General features: G+C 38.8%; 5 protein-coding genes across 6 annotated transcripts; 1 reads left to right on the top strand and 4 right to left on the bottom strand.

Moving 5' to 3' along the window:
- Nucleotides 1–198: 198 nt before the first annotated feature.
- LOC137748691 (uncharacterized) lies at nucleotides 199–3,709 on the bottom strand. Its single transcript, XM_068488866.2, has 2 exons — nucleotides 997–3,709; nucleotides 199–774 (listed from the first exon to the last, which is right to left on the bottom strand). The coding sequence occupies exons 1-2, from the start codon at nucleotides 3,548–3,550 to the stop codon at nucleotides 440–442; spliced, it is 2,889 nt and encodes a 962-aa protein (XP_068344967.2). The 5' UTR covers nucleotides 3,551–3,709; the 3' UTR covers nucleotides 199–439.
- A 4,228-nt stretch (nucleotides 3,710–7,937) lies between these two features.
- On the bottom strand, nucleotides 7,938–10,209 carry LOC137748544 (small ribosomal subunit protein bS6m). Of its 2 annotated transcripts, none has more exons than XM_068488712.2 (3): nucleotides 9,986–10,209; nucleotides 9,554–9,757; nucleotides 7,938–8,526 (listed from the first exon to the last, which is right to left on the bottom strand). In XM_068488712.2, exons 2-3 carry the CDS (start codon nucleotides 9,734–9,736, stop codon nucleotides 8,257–8,259), a joined length of 453 nt encoding a protein of 150 aa, XP_068344813.2. In that variant the 5' UTR covers nucleotides 9,737–9,757; nucleotides 9,986–10,209; the 3' UTR covers nucleotides 7,938–8,256. The 2 variants fall into 2 exon arrangements, with proteins under 2 accessions (XP_068344813.2, XP_088546235.1); XM_088690109.1 differs by having other exon boundaries at nucleotides 9,895–10,027.
- Nucleotides 10,210–11,252: 1,043 nt separating this feature from the next.
- LOC137747073 (uncharacterized) lies at nucleotides 11,253–12,372 on the top strand. The gene has a single exon (XM_068487079.2). The coding sequence runs from the start codon at nucleotides 11,370–11,372 to the stop codon at nucleotides 11,991–11,993; it is 624 nt and encodes a 207-aa protein (XP_068343180.2). The 5' UTR covers nucleotides 11,253–11,369; the 3' UTR covers nucleotides 11,994–12,372.
- A 1,809-nt stretch (nucleotides 12,373–14,181) lies between these two features.
- LOC137747072 (sugar transport protein 7) lies at nucleotides 14,182–17,117 on the bottom strand. The gene is made up of 4 exons (XM_068487078.2): nucleotides 16,507–17,117; nucleotides 15,556–15,875; nucleotides 14,839–15,465; nucleotides 14,182–14,745 (listed from the first exon to the last, which is right to left on the bottom strand). The coding sequence occupies exons 1-4, from the start codon at nucleotides 16,649–16,651 to the stop codon at nucleotides 14,281–14,283; spliced, it is 1,557 nt and encodes a 518-aa protein (XP_068343179.2). The 5' UTR covers nucleotides 16,652–17,117; the 3' UTR covers nucleotides 14,182–14,280.
- A 3,114-nt stretch (nucleotides 17,118–20,231) lies between these two features.
- LOC137747071 (adenylate kinase family protein) lies at nucleotides 20,232–25,000 on the bottom strand. The gene is made up of 19 exons (XM_068487077.2): nucleotides 24,701–25,000; nucleotides 24,504–24,605; nucleotides 24,109–24,237; nucleotides 23,889–24,023; nucleotides 23,395–23,541; nucleotides 23,194–23,268; nucleotides 22,995–23,088; nucleotides 22,683–22,720; nucleotides 22,443–22,571; nucleotides 22,303–22,338; nucleotides 22,155–22,235; nucleotides 21,934–22,072; nucleotides 21,692–21,771; nucleotides 21,501–21,566; nucleotides 21,344–21,373; nucleotides 21,160–21,269; nucleotides 20,754–20,891; nucleotides 20,623–20,652; nucleotides 20,232–20,535 (listed from the first exon to the last, which is right to left on the bottom strand). The coding sequence occupies exons 1-19, from the start codon at nucleotides 24,887–24,889 to the stop codon at nucleotides 20,511–20,513; spliced, it is 1,773 nt and encodes a 590-aa protein (XP_068343178.2). The 5' UTR covers nucleotides 24,890–25,000; the 3' UTR covers nucleotides 20,232–20,510.
- Nucleotides 25,001–25,026: the final 26 nt, after the last annotated feature.

Raw genomic sequence — 25,026 nt, 5'->3', positions numbered from 1 at the left:
ATCAATTACAATAATTAAGGAAGAATTTTATACCCGGAATGCATGAGTAGAAATCCAATAATTTGTTTTTTTTAATCATTGTATTGTACTTTCATTAAGAAATTTTGTAAAATACACATATTTTAGTTGTACAGTGGTATATCACTCACACGTACATATGTAGTGTATCCATTTTGTTCACATTCAAGAGGAGTAAAATTACCAAAGGTCACCATGACGGTATCTCAAGCCAATAACGTTAAAACGCATAGTAGTAAGTACATGATTAACCTAGACAACCGACGCAATGGTACACAAACTTACATTACATGGCACTATTATACAGCAAAACATTTATTATGCTTACAATACAAACAAACTATAAAACAAATTAACTGGCTACAAACAGCTCACTCACTTCATCTTGTGTATATATCTTCGGTTTCTGCATCTAAATTCATCACCCTGCAGTTTCAAAAGTTGGGTTATTTTTCATCTGGAGTTTCGACTCGGATAAAAGCTTCAATGCATTTTCCATGGATGGTCGATCGGATGGCCTACTCCTGGTGCAAAGCATAGCAACCTCAATTGCCAGTTTTATCTCCTCTTGCATTGAAATGTCAGAACCAGCTTCGTTCTCATTGTAAATTTCCCGCAGAACAACTTCCCTCGACTTGCTCTGTATGCTTGCGCCAGAATTTGTCAACCTGCCGTTGCTTAGAATCTCCAGCATGATCTCCCCAAAGTTGTATACATCCCTGCATAGCTCCTCTTTTGTGCCACTGATGTTATCACCTGTCCAACAAAAGAAGAGCACTCAGGGAAATGGTCAATGCTAATACACGAACGATATCAAATTGTTTATAATTCTGTTTCTAATCATATCCTTGAGTTTTACTGGAATTCCGTAATTTTCGCAAGATTTCAGAAGTGGTGGTGTAAGGGATTAAAACTTTTCAAAACAACCACCACATAATCATCTCTACTACATGAAAGAACATATCTTATTATGCATACCTGCATCCCAGGTGGAAGTTGCTGCTGTAAACGAACCCTTGTTCAACTCGAGCAGATGCTTGAACCCGAATTCTGTCAAATGAGGTTCCATATTTTCGTCAAACACTATATTACTTGATCTCAGATCTCCATGTGCTATTGCAGGATAACATTCATGGTGAAGGAAGCATAATCCCTTTGCAATGTCGATGATAATTTTGTACTTGGCTGCCCATTCGCTTTTCACACTTATCATTTCAGCCAAGTTTCCGTTGGGCAAGTAATCGTATAAGAGATACGCCAGATGGTTGTTGTAGCAAACTCCAAGCAATCGAATTAAATTCTTATGCCTTGCATTTCCTATTTGTGTTACAAATTCCAGCATAACTCTCATTCTCTTTGCTCCCCATTCAATCTTCTTTACCGAAACTGCAATTCCCATTGGCAGAACTGCTTTCCGCACTGAAGCTGACAAAGGTGGCAATGCATCCATGGATTCTGTCGAACTGAAGCTCTTCAATAAATCATTTTTTGTGAATTGAGGAAGTCCAGCAAATGAGATCATCTTCCACTGGCCTTTGCTGCCTTTATGGTAGTAAAATATCCCCATAACTGATAGAGTAACGAACATAACTACTCCGATGCAGAGTAGTGCGATCCACAGAAGCTTCCCGGCAACTCTGCTTCCAAATATAGACACTGAGCCAGGACATGATCTGAGAGGCTCTCCACACAGCTTTGGATTCCCATCAAAAGCGCTTCGTTCCATCATTCTAAATACCTTTTCGGATGGAATACTCCCGGAAACATCATTGTAAGACACATTTAGAAGTACTAAACTCGAAGAAGAACCAAAAGTTTTAGGTATTGGTCCATTGAAGCTGTTATGTGACAGGTCAAGAACAAGAAGAGCAGGGAGACTTGCAAGCTCCTTGGGTATACGACCGGATATATTATTGCTACCTAAATCAATCCTCTCAAGAACCCGGCAGCTAGAAATACTCTTTGGGACAGTTCCTTCCAAGCTGTTCTTGCTCAATTCAACAACAGATATTGATTTGCAGTTTTCGAACGAAGGAACATTGCCAATCAAGCCACACGAGGAAGCCGAAAAATTGTGAAGATTTGGCAATTCCAACATTTCTGCAGGAACTGTGCCCCCTAATTCTGGATTTCTAGAGACATTGAAGTACTCAAGCTTTTGAGCTTTTGAAATATCCATTGGAATCCCACCACTAAAATTGTTCCCAGATAAATCAACATATGTGATGTCAGTCAGAGTGCTGAATTTCAATGGAATCTCACCTGAAAACTTGTTATCTTCGAGTCGAAGACGAACCAGAGACGAACAGTTTGACAGAGAAGTGGAGAGATCGCCGGAGAAATTGTTCGAAAACAGCATCAGCTTAAGGAGCTGACCATTCGCACAGATATCCGGCGGAACGCTGCCGTTGAAGTTGTTTGTGGAGACGTCCACCCATCCGAGCTTCGAGTTCCTCCCCAAGCTCCGGGGAAGGTTGCCGGAGAAGAAATTGTTCCACAAAAGCAGCGTCTCCAAAGACGGAAGCTCTGCAATTCCGTCAGGAACTTCGCCGCTCATCTCGTTGTAAAAAAGACTGAGGAGTCTAAGGTTTTTCAGCTCCGAAAAGGTTTCTGGGATCCACCCAGAAATCAGATTGTCGGAAAGATCCAAGCTTTGGAGAGCTCTGATGTTGCTGAGCTCAGGCGGAATTGACCCAGAAAGCTGGTTTCTGAACAGGAAGAGGGATTCGAGATTGTCGAGATCGCCGAGGGATTTTGGGACGGCGCCGGAGAGATTTGCATAGGCAATGTCGAGATACTGGAGCTCCGTCATGTTCCCCAATTGCCACGGAATGCTTCCGTGGTAAAAATTGTAGCCAATCTCCATGTGGGTCACTGTTTTGAGCTTCCCCAGTTCCGGCGGAATGCTTCCGGTGATCATATTCCCGGCGAGATGAATAAACTCGAGCCGGCGAAAAGCCCCGTATTCCGACGGGATCGGTCCCCGGAAGTAGCTTCCGGCTAAATTGAGGATTTTGAGGTTCTGAAGGTCTGAAATTTCGGCGGGGAGCGACCCGGAAAAGCTGTTGCTGAATGCGTCGAGTACAATGAGGTTTTGGAGGGCGGAGACGCCGGTGGGGAAGTGGCCGGAGAAGTTGTTTCTGCTGATGTCTAATGTTGTGAGGTTGGTGAGGTTGAAGATTCCAGCGGGGAGGTGACCGGAGAACGAGTTGTGACTGAGATTGAGTGATACAAGGTCGGCGAAGACGGCGAATTGATCGCCGGAAATTTCACCGGCGAGACTCTTTATTGAGAGGTCTAAGCCAGTGACGGCGGAGTTGTTGGTGTTGCATTTGACGCCGGACCAAGAACATGCGTGGATTTTGCCAGGTGGGTTTTCTGTAGAAGGGAGAATCCAATCTTTCAAGCTGCCATTGGCGTCTGTGAGCTCGGATTTTAAGCTGAGAAGGGTGTCTGAGTAGATATCGGCGGCGGAAACCGCCGCGAAGAGGTGGAGAAGGATTAAGTAGAAGGAGGAATGGAAAATCTCCATTGGAACTTGCAGTTGGGATGACTGAGAGAACAGACAATTTTGGATGCCCGATTGGAAGAAAAATGTGTCAGATATTATGGAAATCTGTTTTTGTGTGAGAGTCGAGTGAGAACTGCATGGGAACTAGCAAAAGAGGGAAAGGAGGAATAATTTCTTTTTCTTTCTCTTTTTTTTTTATTGAATTTCTTTTTCTTTCTTTGGTGCAACATATCGACATAAAGTAGGCGGACTTCTTCGAACATGTAAATCGAAAATCTACAAATATTTCGGTTAAAAAATATGTTTATTAGACAGATGCGCACGACAAAATGGATAGAAATATCTAAAAAGAGACTTTAAAAAAATACATAGGGTATTTAGAGGTAACGAAAAATCTGACGCAAAACTAAGTATAATGACGTTCAAAGATTCTATAAAAAAAAAATAAAAAAAATTGTTCAAGGAAATATCGCCACCTGTAGCGTTTTCTAAGAATTTTTGGCATTGACTTGAGAGCATCGCTATTTGTATCAATTAGTAAGACTTTTTTGTTCAAAGAAGTATGTTTAACAGTATTTTAAGCTAATTACGTACTACGATCTAAAAAATTAAAATATATGTGTTTTTAAGTGTAATTGACCTAAAATACTATTGCAAAAACATTCTGACGTAAGTCCAAATAAGGAACATGATTAGTTGAAATGGGAATATAATTTGGATTGCTTTTGGGAGCAAGAGGGGACCCTTGAGGGTGTTTGTTTATTTGACTGGTGCTGATCATTTAGGAAAAAAATAGATGCTTTGTGAAATTTTTATTTATTTTTTAACAAAAAATAATCAAAAGTTCACAAAGCATCTCTTTTATGCCTTTTTATTGGAAAGAATCCAATCAAAAGATAGGGTAGATCAAGTAAAAAGTAGGGGACTGAATGAATTTCTAAATTGGTATTGTGAATAGAAAATGTGAGATGAAGAGTAGGTTAAGTCAGTCGGCCGAATCAGTATGCAAAACTGTGCGCTTAAGTTTGATCTTTATTTTCTTAAAATGAAAATTACAGTGTGAAAATTCTCTCATTATCTCTTTTTTACTAACAACTAAAGTTCTCTTAGAGCCAATCCAACGGTTGACAAAAAAAGCAATCATTGAATTGAATTTAAAAACTTTAAATAGCAGAATATTCAATACTCCACAATATTGTAGCCTCGTAGAGAGCTACATGAAGCTTCAAGGTATTACAGTAAAATGAGAAAATGAGAATGTAAAAATTGATTCGTTGTTCTTTCATAACTCTACTTAGAGAGTTGTATGAAAACTTACAAATAACGTTTCAATCCAATAATACAAAATAATATGTTATAAAATTTACATATATTATTATTTTATTAAAACGAGACGTGACATTAACAACCATTTTGTTCCATATGGTCCTTCTCGAGCAGCCGATGCAGACCGTGCAGTGCAGGAAAGATGAAAGAGTAAAAGACAAGTTGCTGATAAAAGAAGTAACCTTTTTCTTAATATGTGATGAGCCACAGCTTTTTGTGTCCCTCGAGGACGTTAAAAAGGGTAATTACTATTTGACAACCCCCATGCTTGAACCTTGACCTTAACAGTAACTCAGTGAGTGAATTACCGAGAATGCGAGCTCCTGAACGTGTGATACATGTTTTTGGAAAGAAACATATATCTGAGATGTTATTTTAACGGTGTTTTAAATAAGTTTGCAGTATTTTAATTTTGACGTTCAAGTTGCATGTAAATTCTACTTATACATGTCATGCGGTTGTCTTGATTTGATTCAAAGGAAACAGTGTCAAGCTGTTCGAGTTTTGGGTTTGGCATCACCACTCACGAGAGGGACCCTCCCACGCAGTGGTTCTCGCAGGTATAGCGTGACTATAAAAACCCTCAGGAATTTCGTGACTTTCTTCTATTATTGCAGTGCTTAAAAAGCAAAAATTTTAGGGTGCTTCGGACATGGGAGATTTAGGATTTGAATTTTGGAGGTGTCTTAGTATTAAAGTATAAGTTTTTTAGATAAACAAAGAGCAAAGTGTGCAAACAAATTTAAAAAAAAAAATCAGTTTTTCTACTGAGACATTCATCGAACATTTGGTGAGTTTCTTATCTTTAGCCAAACTATGTTGCACACATGCCGAAACAATCTGATGAGTGATATTGAGAGAATTTGTTGAATGATGTCGCCACAACTTGTCGAGTATGCCGAATAAGTATTACATCAAACACTTGATAAGCACAAAAATGACTTGTACCAAACATTCAGAAAGCCTTTGGAAGATCTTGACGAATATATATATTTCTCGGACTCTGAATGGTATTGGGACCACCTTGGTCTCAATGTACATCCACCCATGATTCCGGAGTAAGATTTTGTGATACTTTGATCATTTTAACTGTTTAATCTTGATTTTTTTTTTTTTATACAAATATCCAACTGGTTATAAATACCTCCTCGCATACATCAAAACTATTGTACCATAGAAAATCCCCTTGAAAAAGTTGACACTCTTGACATAAAAAGATTGTTATATTTTGAATAGGTTGTTCACAGGAAGTGAGAAAAACTTGAGTACAATCGATTATGCATCCCTCTTCTCTTCATCTTGTTTACGTATAGAGATACAACTTTAGTTACATGTAAGAATCTCTGTTCTCGACTCAACATCGAGCCGGGAATATGTTGATAAGAGAAATTAGTAAATTACTAGAGAAGTTTCCCAACGACAGGTTTGAAATTGAAAGGGACGGACACTTCAACGGGCATTTGATTTGAAACGGATTTGCCCGTGTGCAGCTGAGAACAACACAGCTTTTTAGGAAAATAATTTACCTGACTTGGATTCCCATTAGAGTCTCAAAACAGTAGGAGGAACTTTAGCTTATGCTTTGATTTGATGCCTCTGCCTCTATCATCTAATCATATAACAAGTACAATTATTTATATTTTACATTATCTTGTAAATTCTTTTCACCACATTCTTTTTACGTGGGTCAACTTGTTATTTGGTTCGAAGGAATTTCGTGGTTCAGGTATATAATTATCGTGAGTAGACTAAAATATATTTTATTATTATCTTTCATCTATAGTATATACTTTCACTTTTTAGGTTTGTTATCTTTCTTGACTATTTTACTATAAAAGGAGATGTAGGGTCATATTGCCTACACATGATATTGTAGGCAACATTGTCTACTTTGGGAGAGTAGGCAAAATTTGCAAAAAAATTAATCGCCTCTACTGTTGAAGCTGTTTTTGCCGACGCGGCTCATCAAAATGGATTTGCCTACTCAATTGTCTACATTGAAGATGCTCTGATATTGTGTTAATGATACAAATAAATATGTAAGTTTTTATTCACATAGTATTTGTATCAATAACATAAAATGTTAAAACAACTGTGTATCCATGCCGTAAAAGTTAATCCACTGATTTAGATTAGTGGAGGGTCAAAAGACATGCAATTGGGGGAACATATAGTCAAAATATTAGTGGTGCGGAAACTAATAAGCAAGAATAGGATTAACAATTTGCAAAAAAAAAGACGTTAATCATGCATAATATGTTCAATAAAGCAAGAATAGGATTAATAAAGTGATTAAAGAAAGGCACCCCCTTTTGTCCTTGTTACTGTAACAGCTAAATCTATGGCAAAATAACAGTATAACATTTTTCAATGATTAAGATACATTTTGTTAATGAAAATACTTCGGTCCTCACTAGTATGAGTATACCAAACATTACAAAAGCGAACGTTTGTATGCGTCAAGAAACTCAAATAAAGAGAAAGAAGAGCTAAAAAAAGATGGAAGTATAAATATAAATTGAAATCCATGTCTAATTTAAACGTTATAGCATAATCAGAGACGGATATACATTAAGACCAAGGTGGTCGCAGGATCTCATAAAATATACATGTGAATGTCTTATGAAAACTCTCCAAATAGGTGGTATGGGTCACTTTTGTGTCCACCAAGTGTTTGATGTAATATCTGCTAACATATCTCGACAGATTGCGCCGATAATATTCGACAGATTCTCTCGATATCATGCCTTTCCTAAATGCCAAACGACATTCCGCGTGTAAAATATAGACGCTACCGTTTTATTGTTTTTCAATGCATGGGATGTTTCCTTCCTCCTGTGGTTAATGCAAGGCATGTTTGCTATATAGAAAGTGGAACCATTTGGAAATTAAAGGGCAAGAACAAAGCAATTCATGTGCAAAAGGCAGCCGTCTCCATCCAAACATAAGGTTAGAATCGTAGAAGGAAGCTCCAAAGCATGGTTACTTGTAGTTCACGTAACCGAACTAGAAGCACCCGCACCATGCCTTAGGTCCTCCCGCGACAACTCAACATCAACCTAACACATACATCATCACGAGAAACAAAGAAATTTAAACTACTACATTGATCCTTTTAACGCTCAGAAGATATTCAAGATGTTTTCGGTCTAGAGAAATAATCCCAACATCGGCTGATTAAGTTCATCTTCAATGGTTTTGTACACTGGCCAAGAGAAAAACGGAATTTGAGTGCACCATCTGTATCAAAACTAAAAGCTCACTACATCTAATTCATCGATAAGCTAATTCACCCAACATAGTTCATAACACTTACTGATGCCGTACCTTATGACAAACGTAAATCAAGGAACTTCAACAAAATGCTAAGGATCATGCCTGAAACAGTATTCCACTACCCTTCAGGTACGTTTTCCTTCTTGTTCCACATCATATTCCTCATCATCGTCGTCATCATCCTCAGTCTCAGACTCCTCCATATTATATATGCTGCTCCGCTGAAGCCTATTGAATTCACTTTTCGAATCCTCTTCACTTAGAAATTCCTGTCCATACTTTGTTTCTCGGTGTTTAACCAACAGCCAGCGCAGCAACCGATCTTCCTTGTTCAAGTAGTGCAGCTCCTTGTTGATGTTGGGTGTAGTCATCATTGTCATTTGCATTAGTTGGCCCTATACCATATGGAAACTTTGAGTTATAAATAAAATCATAATAACTCGTCAACAGTTAGAAATACCAACGAGACAACATATGGAAATAGAAAATGATCAAAAGTGTACAAATGTATTTCTGCATCTGATGAGATTAAGATGGTCAAGAACTCTCAAAGGTTTTAGAATATTCCGAGAAGTGCTAAATCTGGTGAAATCTACATTTCCACCCAGGAAGCAGAAACCCTGGAAACCCAATAACCGACAAAGGAGATCGCCCTCACCCTTCAGGATAAAAGGCACCAGCATCCTAATGGAGATGTTCAAGAGTGCTAAGACAGTGAAAATTGTCTCTCTTTGGGATGACAAAACGTCTAAAGAACTATCAAACAGTAAAGATACGGTTGCACTCTAAAACTGTGATAGAATGCCAACCTTTTTCGTTTTTTTGTTGTCATTTTTCCTAAGTTTAGGGATTGGCAAGGTATGACAGAAAACCATCCGTCTTGCTATAAAGCTTGCAAAGAACTTTGAATTCAGATATTGTTACAATCTTACAAGCAGAGTCCGTCGTCCCCTGCTGAGGGCGTAACAGAATCTACAACCTAAGATAGTTCAAATTAAGCATCCTGAGAATTCTGAGGGAAGCTTTCAACTTTATGCCATCCCCTAGAGGTTCCATCCTTACATTTGAAATCCTCTAATTCAAGTTCTTAAGACAAACAAAGAAAGCAGCACTTTTAACCCAATTCAAATCCTCGTTCATTTCTCGAACCTCCATATTAAAAGAAGCTTATAGAAATTTCACACACTTTTCATTACGTATCAACAAAGAGAATGGGAAACTGCAGCGGCATCACGTTGGCCCTCAACTTATCGAAAATGTAGCATTAACAAGTTCAACTAAAAAACATCCACAAACGCAACGAATTACACAAGACGCTCTCATTGCAAAAATAGGACGATTCAAACGCAACGACGAAGAATACTACAATCTGTAATAATTCAAATGCACTATAAGATTGCAGAAAGATAAAAAGAAACCCACCTGATAGTACCTTCCATCAAGCTTCTTAATACCATAACCGAGCTGAACAGTGCCGAACGACTTCATGTCAGTAATAACTCCATTTCTTCTGCAAACGTGTTTGCTCACTCGAGCAACCAAGTCCATCAGAGACTCCTTCCTCACATGGGGCTTCAGCAGCAGCATACAATCGTACAGCGGCATTTCTTCCGGCTTTTCTTTCACCTGTAAACACCAAAAGCAATGAAATTTCATTTTTTTTCATCAATCTAAACCTATCCAGATGCTGTGAGAAAAAAAGAAGTTGGTTATCAAGAATTTACAGGAAGAAAAGCATGAAATTAAAAAATAAAAAAATGAACTTATGATTCAAAATCCAGAACTGGAACGATTGCAACCAAGATTTGAATTCGAAGGATATATTAGAAAGGATTTGAGGGAGCTGCCCAGTACCTTGGAGTGTATTTTAGAGGAGTGCGAAGATCAGATCCCAGACGGAGGAAAGACGGCGATGGAGGCGGAAGAGAAGTGGAGAAGATCATTATTTTTGAGCTTTAAATCTGGGCCGTCTATCAGTTTAGAAATGAACGAATGGAAGTATACCACGTATACAACTTATAAGGGCTCTGATCATATACTACACAAATCTCGAATGAAAAATAAAGCCATCACCAACCGACTCGGCCATATGGCTAAAAATAGCTCGAAATGACACAAAAATTATCTCCAACCGAGAACTAGGCCAAAGGGCTTATGGGCCCTTTAATTTTTTCAATAATCTTTCAATAATCCTTTAATTTTTTCAATAATTTTCAAATGGCCACAACTGTAATGAAAGGAAGGGCTTGAACCCGAAAAGAAGATGAAGCTCTTTACAAAGCTTATAGATGGGTCTCATATGTTATTAGTTTTGAATAGCATACTATAGATCCAAGTTTTTACAGCTTGTAGTGAGTGCTTTTAAAATAATTGAAAGCATTTTTAGAAAAAAAATATTTTTGTATTTCACAAGAACTTTAAATGTTTTTTCAGAATTCAATTGCATTTTCCTATGAACTGGATCTAAAAGCGTTATCATTAAAACGTTTTGTTTTTTTTTTTTAAATTACTTTTAAACGAACTTTTACTTCACGGGATGTAGGTAGACCAAACTATGTTCAACCCAAAGTGGACCCAATCAAATTAAATTTCCTTCGGTTTACACATCCAGTCCAATTCATTGATGGGTCAATAATCTGCCTAGCCCAGACACGTGGTTGGTACACACAGACCCAGAGCCCACTCACCGGAGCCCGGATCCACTGTTTCCCGTGTTCCGTAGGCCGTAGCTTCCACGAAACCGCGATTCCAGTCTAAACCTGCCCAAACGGAAAACTCAGTTTCCCCGGTCAACACGTGTCGATAAGACCAACCACTCCACCCGTTCACTTTTGAACGCGTGGCTCTCCGGTCCCCTTCACGGCAACCAAAGCATCGAACCACACATCATTGCCCCTCTCTTACTCCAAAATTAAAAAAGCCAGCGCAGACCTTGCTTGGTCGCCTTCGTAAATTTGTGAAACACCAGTGCAATACAGTAAATTCAACCCCGGTATAACTGCAAATCCACGTCGGTCAAAATCTCAACCCGCCCACGCGCCTCAGATGGTTCCAAACCTCACGCGACGTCACGTGACGTACCGGAACCTCTCTATAAATACACGCTCCCCCTTGCTTTGCAAAATATAGCATTTCTTCTCCGATAACAAAATTTTCAGAAAATCAAGAAATTAAATATTTTTTTTTTCTTTCACAATTTTCAATCTTCTCCTTCTCTTTCTTTTTCTGAGGGAAAAAAATGGTGACGGCGATTCTCCGATCGCAGGATTGCCTTCGAGGTAGGTTCCGCAACGAAGCTCTAACCCTAACCCTCTCCCCCCGCTCCGGATCACGACGGATCCCCAATTTCTCTAACCCGAACCCTAATTCCACCCCCAACCATGGCTCCACCGCCAATATTCATCAATCTCGCCGCCGGAAGAGGAGTCCGATGGCGGTTCAGTCCAATCAGCACGACCGACCTCGCGATCGGTACGATGATCACTCCGTTGTTGCGAAGGCGCCGGTTAAAAACCTTGTGACGGGACAGGTCAAGATCCTGAGGCGCGGTGAGGTTTTGAACCCGGAGAAGAGCAACCGAGGGCTAAGAGTGGTTGCTAGCGACGATTGCAAGCAGAAGGCGAAGAAGGAAAACGATCCGGATTTGGTTTTGGGATCCACGGACCGTTTGGGACCCGACCCGGAGACCGTGCAGAAGCAGATTAAGGCTGCGGAGTTCAAGGTCATGGACGCGATTTATGCTGGATCGAGCGTTTTCTACGCGTCTCCTCCTCCGAGCTCGGTGCCGCTGCCTGCTTTTTTGGGAAGGAACGGCACCGCAACGAGCGATCTCCGCCGGCTGCTGCGGCTCGATTTGGTGTGAGCGATGGTGATTTAGCAAGGCTGCCTGCTTGAATCGTTTGATCGAAAAGTTAAATGAATCCGAAATTCCGAAAATCGTTGAAGGTTGTTCTATTAGTTGGTAATGATTGTTCGCTTTGCTTCCTTTATTTTTTCAAGAGGAAAGTTGATTGAGTGCGAGCAAATGATGATAAGATTAGGGCAAATATCTTGCTAGGGTTTGTGCAAATTAAAGGAAGAAGATTAGTAGGAAAGTTTGTGTGTTTGGTGCCTTGTATAGTTTACTTAGTGTGCAAGAAATGTTTACGAGGTTGGATGAAAAGAGAAGTATGTAGAGAGAAATATTATATGATGCAGTAGTAATCATCAAAGAATAAAATGTTGTGCTTAATCTCTTGCCAGTCATTCTGTGTTCTTTATCTGGATTTGCACGAGTTTTTCTGGTTAGAAATGGTGTCGAAATATGCGAGTAGCCGGTTGTTTGCCTGTATTGGTTGTCTGCCTGTATTGGGCAGCCCGGCAAACTGGATATAAGTAGCCGGTTGTCTGCCTGTGTTGGGCAGCCCGGCAAACCGGTTGTCTGCCTGTATTGGGCAGCCCGGCAAACCGGATATAACCGGTTGTCCCCATGTATCGGGGAGAATGTTCAGCCGGTTGTCCCCATGTATCGGGGAGAATGTTCAGCCGGTTGTCCCCATGTATCGGGGAGAATGTTCAGCTACTCATCCTGATAGTTGGGTAGCAATTCTCCGCCGTCTATTGGGCAGATAGACCGACTACTTGCAACCCGCAACATGTGAGGAGCTGGTTGCCTGCGTCAACCGGCCTGCGACAACTGCCCGCCAGTATTGGGCTGATTTTCCGCTACTCAAATCCCACAACTGATATGTGAGTAGACAGTTTCCACTGTAGGCAGATCGACGGGCTATACTCATCCCAATACAGATTGTTCGGCTACTTAAATCCCGTAGCAGATGTGAGTAGCTGGTTGTCCGCCTTGGGCAGATCTACCGGCTACTCACATCTCGTAATTTCCTTGCAATGGAGAAAACCCCTTTGGGAGTAATGTAGGTGCCCTGAAATTTCATATGTATAGACATTGATTCAAGGGAAATAGGCTAGTTGGCTACTTCTACTCAATATATTTTAGGTTGGTTTGAAAGTGCATTTAAAATGATTAAAACTGCTTTTAAGGACAAAAGTTGGGTTTATTCACTTGGGGGGCGTTTGTTTGCCCTCACTAACTCGGACTGGACTGGACTGGACTGGATTAGCTATTAGTCCAATACTGTGTTTGTTCCATGCTGGGACTAACATTAATGAGACTAAAGGGGACTAGCATGGACAAAACCCTTCACTAAGAGGTCTTAGTGAGACCCCCCAATAACCATGGGATTAGCTAAGATTATCCTCTATTTCTCGTCCTTGTCATGCTCAACGACCACTCTCGACAGACTCCTCGTCATCGCCGGTCACCTAGATCAATCATTAACTTCCCGACTCTCTTTCAGATCCATTTCACAACCAACTTTCATATAAAATATACCAAATTGAAGCTGGGAGTGACAAGATTACGATTTTACTTGAATCAAGGCCAAAATGTGGCCGGAAAATGGCCTGGAAATCTCGGCCTGTTTGGGTTTCTTCAAATCCATGACAAATTCGAGCATGCAAAGCTAAGATCTCGGTCCAGGGATGGTGATGAATTTTTTGGCGGTGCTAACTTCATCCAATTTAATGAGGGTTGGCCAAAAAACACATCGGAAAACCTGCAACTCGTCGGGAAAATTGGAGCCGTGAGGTTTCGTTCGAACAACGCATAACTAGATAGGGAGGGAGGACAGAGAAATAGAGACTGAAATCAATAAGGAGTTTGATCAAGAATGAGAAAGAGACATGAATTGAGAGGTCTGAGAGGAAAAAAAGAGGGAGAGGGTGGGACGATGAGAGAAGAGGAAAAGAGTGGGACGGAAATGGTAGGAAAATATGGAGAAAAAGATAAGATCATAATAAAATATTAATAATTTATATATTAAATAAAATAATATTAGAATTTGTTATTATCTAGCTTCTTAGTCCAATACTGCACTAAACGCTTCACTAAGTTAGTCCAGTTTAGTTTAGTCTAAGCCAGTCCAGCTTAATCCTTGAAGCTAATCCAGTCCGAGATAGTCCGGCGCAACAAACACCCCGTGCATTATTACTGAGGATTAATTCAAAAATATTTTTATTAAACGCTTACAGTTATTTTAAAACTGAATTGTAAAGATCATCTGCTTTATTTACACATCATTAAGCTCTAAAATATCTCAGACTGTTGAATCGTTTTGCCTGACATTAACGGAATCGTCAGCTTCAGGATACTCTTCCGGCATTATCCTCTTCCAGAACCAGTGCTTTCTCCACATCAGTATCATCTCTTCAATCGGAATCCCCTTGGTTTCGGGAAGAAACACGTAAACAAACACGCTCATGATAGTAATCCATCCCGCGAAGAAGAGGAAGATCCCGAATTTGAGCGCGCACAGGAGGGAGAGAAACGACTGGGCGATGATGAAGGTGAACAGAAGGTTCACAGACACTGTAATGCTTTGTCCAGCTGATCGGGTTTCTAGAGGGAAGATCTCGCTCGGCACTGTCCACCCAAGAGGACCCCATGAATACCCGAAAGCTATCACGAAGAGGCAAATCACCGCCACCACCAGTACTGAGAATCCTTTCGATAGTTCTTGATTGTCCCCGAACTTGAGCCCCAAGATTACCGCGACTATGACCTGTTTCACGTTGAAGAGGAGAATACTAAGCGTTTATAAAGCGTTTTTAGAACTTTCAATTAGTTTTTCTAATTGAATTGTAATGAAGTTTACCTGGCATACAATCATTTGTATTCCACCAGTAATGAGCAGAACTCTTCGTCCCAGTTTGTCAACTGCTGCGATAGATAGCAGCGTAGACGTGACAAGAACAGCTCCGGTTAAAGCAGAGGAGTACAGAGCAGCATTTCCCCCGAACCCCATACTTTGAAACAACACGGGAGCGTAGAACAGAATCGAATTTATCCCCGTGAGGATCTGGAATGTCGGCATGAAGATTGCCATAACGAGTTGAGGCCTGTTCCTTCGCTCGAGGATGTTTCTGAACGGGTGCTTTATTGCATTGGCAAACTCGCTTGCATCCATCATGTCCTGAAACTCCGCACTGACATTTTTGGTTCCTCTAATTCTCTCCAAAACTTTTCTTCCTTCGTCTTTACATCCTCGTTCGATCAAGCTATTTGGTGTCTCGGGTAGAAATATTCCTCCGACTGTCATTGCTGCAGCTGGTACTAGAGCCAGCCCTAGCGAGAGCCTCCACCCCCATGGCTCGAGTTTTTGAGTTCCGTAGTTTATCATGTTTGCTGTGAAGATCCCAAGCGTAGTTGCTAACTGAAACATCATGTTTAAGGCTCCTCGAAGATGCGTTGGCGCTATTTCTGAAAGATATAGCGGAATGGCCTTCAAGACAAATAAGCAAGCAGAAGAAATCAGTTGTATTCGAACATTTTGTTGACAGAAGTCAGTCATTGCCTTCTGTGAATTAGTTACCTGATTTCCAAATCCGATACCAACGCCAAGCATGATCCGACCTAAGAGAAGCATGGCCAAATTCTCAGCTGAAGCGTTTAGAGTTGCTCCAACGAGGAAACTGACTCCGCCACAGATTATACTTCCTCGGCGTCCATAATTTCTTGTGACCGGAGAAGCCACAAAAGATGCAACTAAACCGGCGAGGTACAGCGAAGAGGTAAACGCTGCAAGACCCTGGTTATCATACTTGCAGTAGTTATTTTCCCGGGCATGCGTCTTGTTTTTGTACACTGTCTTGAAGAATTTCTTAAGAAATCCGTCCATCGACGTAACCCCGCCTAATGACAGTTAAAACCGAACATTTAGAAGAGATTCTTCAGTAAGATTTCTGCTTCCATATTTCACACACATACAGGCACAATCATACATGTTACCGATTTTATGACCGTCCGAAAACTTCCCTACAATGGTGATGACACCGTGGCGGTATTCCAACGACACTATGATCGTACCTTAAATCAATCACACACTGTTATGTGGGAAAGTTAAAAATACATGACATTACGTGATTGACTTAAGATACCGTCACAATATCATTCTGACATTTGTAAGTTACAATAAGAATGTGTTCTCCCTTTACTTCTCTTTTTTTTTAAGAAAATAAACTTAAGTGCAACTAGTTGTATATCCATTTTTTGTGCTTATCTCTCTCCTCAACCCTTCTTCTCACCCGTGAGGAGAGAGATAAGCACAAGCAGATATACACCCTGTTGCACCCATATTTTTTTTCCATTTTCAGCTACCCAAAATTTATGATGCCATGTAAGAAAGCTGAACTTTTCACCACTAACTTTGCTTTCATGTCATAATTCCCTAATTCTTTCGTTCAACGACTCGGTAGATAACCTCATGAAACCCTGAAAAAGGCAAAAGACCAAAGAGCTAGCCAACAAAAATGTGAAAGGTTACCTGAAATTCCGATATCATAACCGAAAAGCGAGCCGCCGACGGCGGCAACAATGCAGGCAACGATGACATAAGGGGTGAGCCTCCCTTGGTACTGCTGTGCCCTCTCCTTGGCCACACCGGTCGGCGCGAACGACCCTCCCGCCATTTCCAAGCAGAGAGGAGCTAGCTCCTGCTATGACACACAAGAAAGAGAGAGAAAAAAAAAGAAAAAAAAAGAGAACTCTCAACTTTCTGGGAAAGAAGGAGGATCTACATCCATATTTTTATAGCTGCTCTTTGTTTCTTTGCAAAGTGAAATTGGTGACATATCTAACCTTAAATTTATCTTTGAAACCACAATGTTATACATTAATTTAATCTAAATTATAAAAAGGAGATTTAATCCATATTATGGATCCTCCTTGTACTGCTATGCCCCTCTTTGTTTAGATTTTTTTTTTCTCTTGAATGGTCTGAATTTTGGAATATATCGATTTCAGACACAGAGATCCAAGGATTTCGACTGATAAATTCATATCAACCAGGCTGAAACTTGATCAGATAGAGACAGGTCTCCCTTCACATTTATGATGAGTCAATGATGTCCAACTTTTCTTGCTTTGCAATTTTCCACTTGAACTGACTTTGTTGCATGTTTTTGGTTTCATATTTGGGAAAGGGGATCCTCTCCGGATCCCTTTCACATAATCTTTCCCATCAAATAATTTGGATCTTTCAAATTAGATCAAACGGTTACAAACAAAAACCAACTCTAAAAGTTATAATAATTTTAATAGTTAGATTAAATTTCAAGAGCTTAAATTGTTTAATGAAAAAGATTAAATGAAAGAGATCCGGAGAAGATCTTTGATGCGGGTTCTCAAATATTGTCTTCTCTGTTTGGAATTTGGTTGTACTAAAGTATGGTGCTTTGGATTACACGTAATACATGAAAAAGGAAAAGATAAGAAAGATGTACGACAGAGAGGGCTTCTTTTTTGGGTAGTGGAGCGCGATAACATCGTATACGCAGTTCATATGTTACATAATAGGTATATTTAGTGATACACTAATACTATAGCAGTGTGCTTTTTTTATTTTTTAAAGCTTCCAGTGCGGTTCCGTGATTTTTTACAATGGATTGGAAGAATTTCTATAACGATTTTGTCAAATACGATTTATGTGTATACATAGTTATAGATAAAGAAATTAAGTTGCAGATATTTTAACTTCTTTGGTGGCAGATAATTATGCTTATATGGTGATTTACGATTCCAAATTTTGTAGCCTTTGCTCATGCTCGTGACATTTGGTTTTGTTCTTATTATCGTTTTTGTTGATCGTTTCTATCTTTGCGGTCTTGGCATAATCCCCCATCTTTATCATTTTCATTTACTTTCATTTGTTATCAAAAAAATTGTTGGAGAAGGGACGGGAAGGGAGTTTTTGGATGTAAAGGTCCTCACATCTTTGAAAGAGAGTAAGTGCCTTGTACGCGACCATTGCCGAAGAACTAACCTCAACTAATATTTTTCTATTTGAAACAAAATCTTATAACTTCTTATATAAATTCACGTCTTATAGTCAATTCACATATTATAACATTTGAATTGGTTAAATTAGATAGTCATATTTCAGTACCATACATATTAAATCCAGGATCCCATATCCACTTCACATATTATACCACTTGCATCAATTATACTAAATGATCCTATCAATACAATTCAACAATTTCTCGTCCTGCCGACGGTTGCGGGCTTGAATGATTGTTGTTGGTGAGTACGACCATTGAATGATTGTTGTGGGAGTGACATAATATTATACTTTATTTGCTTTATAGGGTCAATTCAACATCCACTGTAAGGGCAACGTGTGTATGATTGACACTTAAAACAGAGAGAGATTAAGGTGCCAACAGGTTCCCGGATCATTTTTGTAAGAATATTAAGAATTCATGAATCTGTCTGTTTATTATATATCGTATGATTAATTTTTGTCAAGTATTATTTATTTTTAATTTTAAATAAAATATTTTAAAATAATTTTTGATCGTACGATATACGATGAACGACACGATTTATAGATCTTCGAAATTCTCACAAAGAGGATTCAACGAGAATCCGGAATCATTAAGGAAGCTGAAATGTGGTAGTGGGTTTGGAAAAAAAAAAAAGTGGTAGTGGGTAGAAAACGTGAGGACGCCGGAGTTAGTCTTGTTTGCGTGTTGATTGATTCTTGTGGAATATCCCGGTCATTTTGGTCCTAGTATTGCAAGGCAATCATAAGTGGTAGGAAAAAAAAAAAATGAAGCAAAATGATGCATGAAAATATTAGGCAATCTTTAAAAGCAACTGCAAAGGTTTTCTTTAATTCTCTTATTTTGAAAACTGTTTAGGATACATGCATATATTTAATATATTTGTTATTTAACAATTAGATACGTTTATATATATATATATATATGATATTATCCTTTTTAGGTCGCATACCTGATCGTTAAATGTTTAATGTATTAAATATATATATGCAAGTACCGTAGAAAAGTTTTGAAAGTTGAATTTCCTAAACATGTGATTAGTTGATTTAATGGTATCTGATCTTCATTTGATTACAGAAGTTTTCAAGTTTGCTCATGGATATGCAAAAATAATATATAGTTGTAATGATTTGGATACTGAATTGCGACCAGTTGTAACTTTTATTAGAGGGGTTTAACTTGTTTATAAAATTATATTTGTAAACATAGAGCATGTTATAACTCACAACAACTTTTTTTATTTTTCAGAATATTAGACCCAAGTATAGTATACAAGAATTCTTGTTCGTCATATCCTTAATTATACACCTAATTTTTTATTCACCTGGTTCATACTGTGACGATCCATTCAAGAATTTGAGATGTTTTTTTGCTTTTACTGAACTTCAGTGTGAGTGGATGATAAAAATAAAATGATACTTGCAAATTTGTCACATATTCTTACTTATCAAGAAAACCAAGAAAAAGAAAAGCATTCACCATCTCATTTGATTTGTGTTAGTTGATTAGGTTTCCAAATATGAGAAGGTTAGGTTTTTACTCAATATTATAATTAATGAACTAAACTTGACTGTTGAAGAATGATTTGTGTTAGTTGATTAGGTTTCCAAATATGAGAAGGTTAGGTTTTTACTCAATATTATAATTAATGAACTGGACTTGCTGCTGAATTCTTCAGCAGCCAAGTCTTTTCCATAATTAATTAGCAGGAAGTATATATGCATAATGTTGCGTGCTGGTGTGATAATCTATGAGGTCCAATCTCCCTTAAACAAAAAAAAAAAAAAAAAAAAAAAACCCTTACTCAAGGAGTTAAAATTTTCTACTCGTTCTTAGTGGAAAAGAAGTAGCTTGTTTGTAGTTGATAGCTAATCTCAGGATCTTAGTTATTCTTTCTGCCTTGTGTAGAAAGTAAGTCTTCTACTATTATAGTCTAACAACTAAACCTTATGCATAGCTCGACTCGCTTAATCCATTATCATTTTTTAATAAAAAAAAAAAAAAAAAACGAATTTCTAATTATTTAATATCCTTACTCTTGGTCTTATCCAGTGGTTCATGCCATATATGATATGTTGAGCTGTGTGTGAGCCACATATTGATCACTTGGTAAGTTGTCTGGCTTCTGCAAATTGAGGTTCTTTATTTATTTTTTCTTTTTTGTTAATTTGTGAAAGGAAAGTCCTTTAAGTTCAACTCTCATCAATGACAAGTTCGATATAAAATTATAAATAACTAATTTTGTGTCTAATGGTCGTATGAATATATCATGCATATACATATATACACACGCAATGAATGCATAGAGCATAAATACAAAAAGAAAACATGTTGCAAGCGACTCAGACGTAGCTGAATTGGTTAACAACATTCACTCTTTACCCCCCGTATGCTTAGATCGCGGCTCTTATGTGAGAACTTGCTGATGAGACATATTTTACATGTTTTTTCTTCAGTCCCCGATCACCTTCCTAAAGATTCCACCTCAAAATATACCACTCAAGAATCCCCTACAAGGCAAAGAAAACAGTTAAAACAGCATAGCAGAACATTGTACCTACAAACTTCTGCAAGTATTTGAACGTTAAATTTCTTACCAAAATCCTACGGCTTTCTTGCTTTCATTTCTGCAAAAGTTTGATCGAAATGAAAACGTTAGGTCAGGGAAATGCCGGTCTTTCAAATTAAACGAAATCAACGGACATATAATCTTTAACGAGAGAGTTACCTAGGCTTTCCTTCAAATGCATCGTTCACTTCATCAATACTCGGCTTTCCGGGGAATGTAGACAATATTACGTACTTCTCTTTCCCGTAAGGATCTTCCACCCTCTTGTACAGTTCATAGCGATACGGGTAAGAAAACCTAAAACACGAGGTGACAAATGATGAGAACACTTAAACATGTCAACCAACATAAGATCGTAACGTTTCAGGCACATTGCAGGAGACAAATAACATAATTGACCCATTTTCTTGCGTTGCAAGCTAGTACATTTGTAGATACCCTGGATGCAAGTTTTTTTTAACTTTCCGATGTGAGACAATTCTTCACGACCTCAAACACATGCATTTATGAGTGTGCGAGAGAAGTAAATGGAGGTAGTGGAGTTAGAAAGTTGCGCTAAGCTTACCGGAGAGCACCCATAATTGGATACTGGGTTCCTGCATAATAGAGAAGCCGAAAGAAATAGCAATTTTCGAATGATGAAGCATACTCCAATCTCTTATCGCGTCCCATGGTCTATAGAACGAGACATAGTCAAGAAACTGATCGGTTTCTAAGAATTTAATTCAAGTTGAGAGTTCTTCACTTACTTGCATGATTCCACTCGAACCGGGTAAATCCTGAAATTTAAAAATGTCATCAGTATGTCCACTTAAAGAGAAGAAATTTCTTAGCGTTGCTTAACACTTGCAGCTCTAAGCAATCCCGAGCACAAATCATTCATCAGATGTAGCATAGAAACTAAACCTTGAGCCTAGGATTGATAAGAATTACTGGTCGGTTCCCGGCAGCATCAGTCATGGCTCTTAGATCCTGTAAATTTAAGCAAAGGGCTCTTAATAACAACAGAAGGGTAGAAAGAAAGCCATGTCAAGTACAATTTTGCTCCCTATGAATATAGTCATGGAGTCTTCGACCCTCGAGATATATATACTTACATCAATAATACAATTCCCAACAGCATTTTGAGGAGCTACTAAGATAAACAGGTCATCTTGCTCTTCTACCTCTTTGCCACCTGCACTTGATATGTAGAAATGTTGCGTTGATGTATACATTTTTCGTGAATTTATAATGGAAGATCATGAATCTAATGTCTCAAGGTAAGTCGGATAATGTAATATACTGAAGTAAAATGAACATCGACTGTTTAGCAGACGGATGCGTAACATTTCTGTACCTATAGAACCAATGTTGATGAACGTCCCCATAGCTTCGTATTCACCCCAGTCCATGAACTCCAAGATTTTTCGAGTACCAGCAAGCTGTAATGGCATTCCAGCAAGAGCGCCTTCCCCCATCGAGCCTTGAACACAAACCTGACAAGGAAAATTTTGAATGAATGCAAGCAAAGCTTAAATCATCATTGGTCACTAATCTAAACCACCAGGATCAAATTACCTTGACATGTTTCCCATCATCGGCAAATGAAAGAGCAATAGTTCGAACAAGTTCCGTTAAGGTTCCTATTCGATAAACATCCTGTTGATCATAAGATATAGTCAACTCCAAACAGATTTGAGAAAACTAAGGTATATGCCCCCCTTACCATTTCTGGGTTCAGCTCCGGAATATTGATCTCTACCTGCCAATTTGGAAATAAGATGTGTACTTTAACATGCCTTTCGAGACCAATGGTTTTATATATGATCATAGATGCACCGTAAGTAGAAATGACCGGTAAGAAACCTTTAGTCGAGTTCTTCCATCATTTATTGATCTTTTTGTGGACTGCAGCACATCCTCATAGAAATATTTCCTGATTTCTCGAGAATGTGGAACGTTATTCAATTTAGTAGGAATTCCCCTCCAGTTATCCTGTAAAATTGTGAAAGAAAAATTAAACGGAACCATAGCATGTTACTTATCTGGATTAACGATGGCTGATTCGATAGCTAAACAGTCACGCTGAATTAACTAAACATATACCTCAACTGAAGACGGATTTGAGCCACTCCAACTTTTTCCTAGTGCAGAGAGAGAGAGATGGAATTTGACAAACCACAAACGTTAAGTTAATCCGTGGAGAACGGAAAATTTCGAATTTCAGTATGATTTTACTAGGTCACTGCTCTCTTCAAACTTTAGATGCATATAAAAATCATCATGCAAGATTGAAATTTGAAAACTCATTTAGGGAAAAGTAACGTGACCGAAAACAGAATAAGACTCGGTTCCAGGTATTAATCATTTAAGTCAGCGAAACTCATACAATGTGCTTCAGATTCCGAAAAGAGTTACCTAATTTGATCTTGGTTTCTTTATCTTTCAGCACTTGCGATAGTATAGAGTCTATTACTTCGAAAACAACATCCTTCGAATGGTTTCCATCGATCTGTGTTTCAAACGATATAGTGTAAAGCATAAAGTTGTTTACACAGATTCATATACAACAATGGTAAAAGGAAAAATGATATACAAGATGTCAATTAACAAACACCTTTTTCATGATATTCGAGTATGTGGCTGAGATTGAATCTGCATTTTTCTTGTATATTTCAAGACGCGACTTCACCTAGACGGCAAACAGAATAAGCTCAAAAGATTTTGAGGCACTAATTGAGTTTAACTGCTCCAAAGTTTTGCCACATACAAGTTACCGGAAATTCAAAATTAGACATTCAAGATGTTCAAATCATACTTTTTCCTCGGTGTCATCAGGACGAGTAATAAGTCTTGCTTTAATCTCCTCAGTCTCCGGAGGGAAATTTTTTATATGGTAGATCTTCCCTGTAACTGGGTCTAGCCTTCTTCCAACACATCTGTCGATTAGAGTTTCATCAGGAACCTGAGTATTACGGAATAAAAACTATGTAAAGATCAATTCTATTTGTACAAAGTTCATACAGAAGGAATTGAGGTGACAAATCGAAATAACTTCTATATATTACACATACAAAACTACTTGTTTTAGAAATGAATGATTTTCTACTCAAATGTCGCTCACAAAACTACGATTTTATGAGTTTGAATCAAACGAAACAGCTAACATACATCATCGAAAATTAAGCAAAAACAATGACTTAAATGCTTCTCGAAAGAAAGAATTGAATGTGAAACTAGGTTACTTGTGGATAAAGTTTTGATGGCAATTGGTTAAGCAGATAACACTCGTTATATATGAGACTCGCATACATCTAACACAATGTACACATCTGGTATAATCTTCAATTTTTGCAGACTGTGCGCTTGGTTAAAACTCCGCGGATACCCATCAAGAAGCCACCCTTTTTCCTTTGCATCATCGCGTGATAACCGTGCTGTCACCATCTACAAAAGAGAGTGATTATGAATCTATGATATGATTACGAATAATGTGAGATTTTTCAGTCATGATGAGTTGATGGAATAATACCGCTGTCACGACTTCATCGGGGACCAGACGACCGGCATTCATGAACTCTTTGGCCTTGTTTCCAATTTCTGTCCCGGATGACACTTCAGCTCTGAGAAGGTCCCCCGTTGATATGTGTACCAATCCAAACTGAAGAATGCAAGGCCTTCTATATTATAGCCCGTTTGGGACTACTTCTGTAACGGCTAAAAGAGGCTAAAAGTACATTTTGACATCAAAAGCGCTGCCTATGTTTAGCAGAAAAACTTAAAAGCGTTCAAGGGTCATAGAAGCACCTTCTGGGAAAGCACATGGATTTTTAATAAAGATTTCAATGTGTTAATAATAAAAGCACTTCTAGCATAAAACAAGTGTTTTCTAAAGAAGCAACCCCGAACGGATCCTGAAATGGTTACCTTGTTGACAATCAATTCACATTGAGTGCCTTTGCCGGACGCCGGTGCACCGGATATCATCACCTTCAGAGGCTCTTTCAGAGAACAGTTGAGCTTCAGTCCCTGCCAAAAAACGGAGCACAAAATACACAACAAACATTGTTGATTAAGAAGAAGAGAAATTTGACATAAACATAAAGTTTTTTTTATTTCTCTACGTTGGATTTGTAGGTGATCCTCAAATGGGCATTGCTGTAGAATCGCAGAGAGCAGATACGGTTCGAAGACGTTTCGAGGGAGAGAGAGGAAGAAGAATAAGAGGAGAGAGAGGGAGAGGGAGAGAAAGGGAAGACAGAGGGAGAGTAGACATTGGAGGAGTGAAGAGGAGAGAGAGAGTGGAGCAACATTCTTTGTTCTTCGCTCTGTGTGTGAATGAGAGGGAGAGGGAGAGAGGGAGAGGGAAGGAGGAGGCTAAGAAGTATAAGCGGCTGAAGCTAACGGAAAAACTGACACCACTAGTTCTGGTTTTCTCTGTTGAAAAAGG

Source organism: Pyrus communis, chromosome 2 (genome assembly GCF_041283825.1).
Source record: "Pyrus communis isolate YQ-2024b chromosome 2, ASM4128382v1, whole genome shotgun sequence".
Lineage (NCBI taxonomy): Eukaryota > Viridiplantae > Streptophyta > Magnoliopsida > Rosales > Rosaceae > Pyrus > Pyrus communis.
The sequence above is the reverse complement of the archived record's forward strand: the minus strand, read 5'-3'. Positions and strand labels throughout refer to the sequence as shown.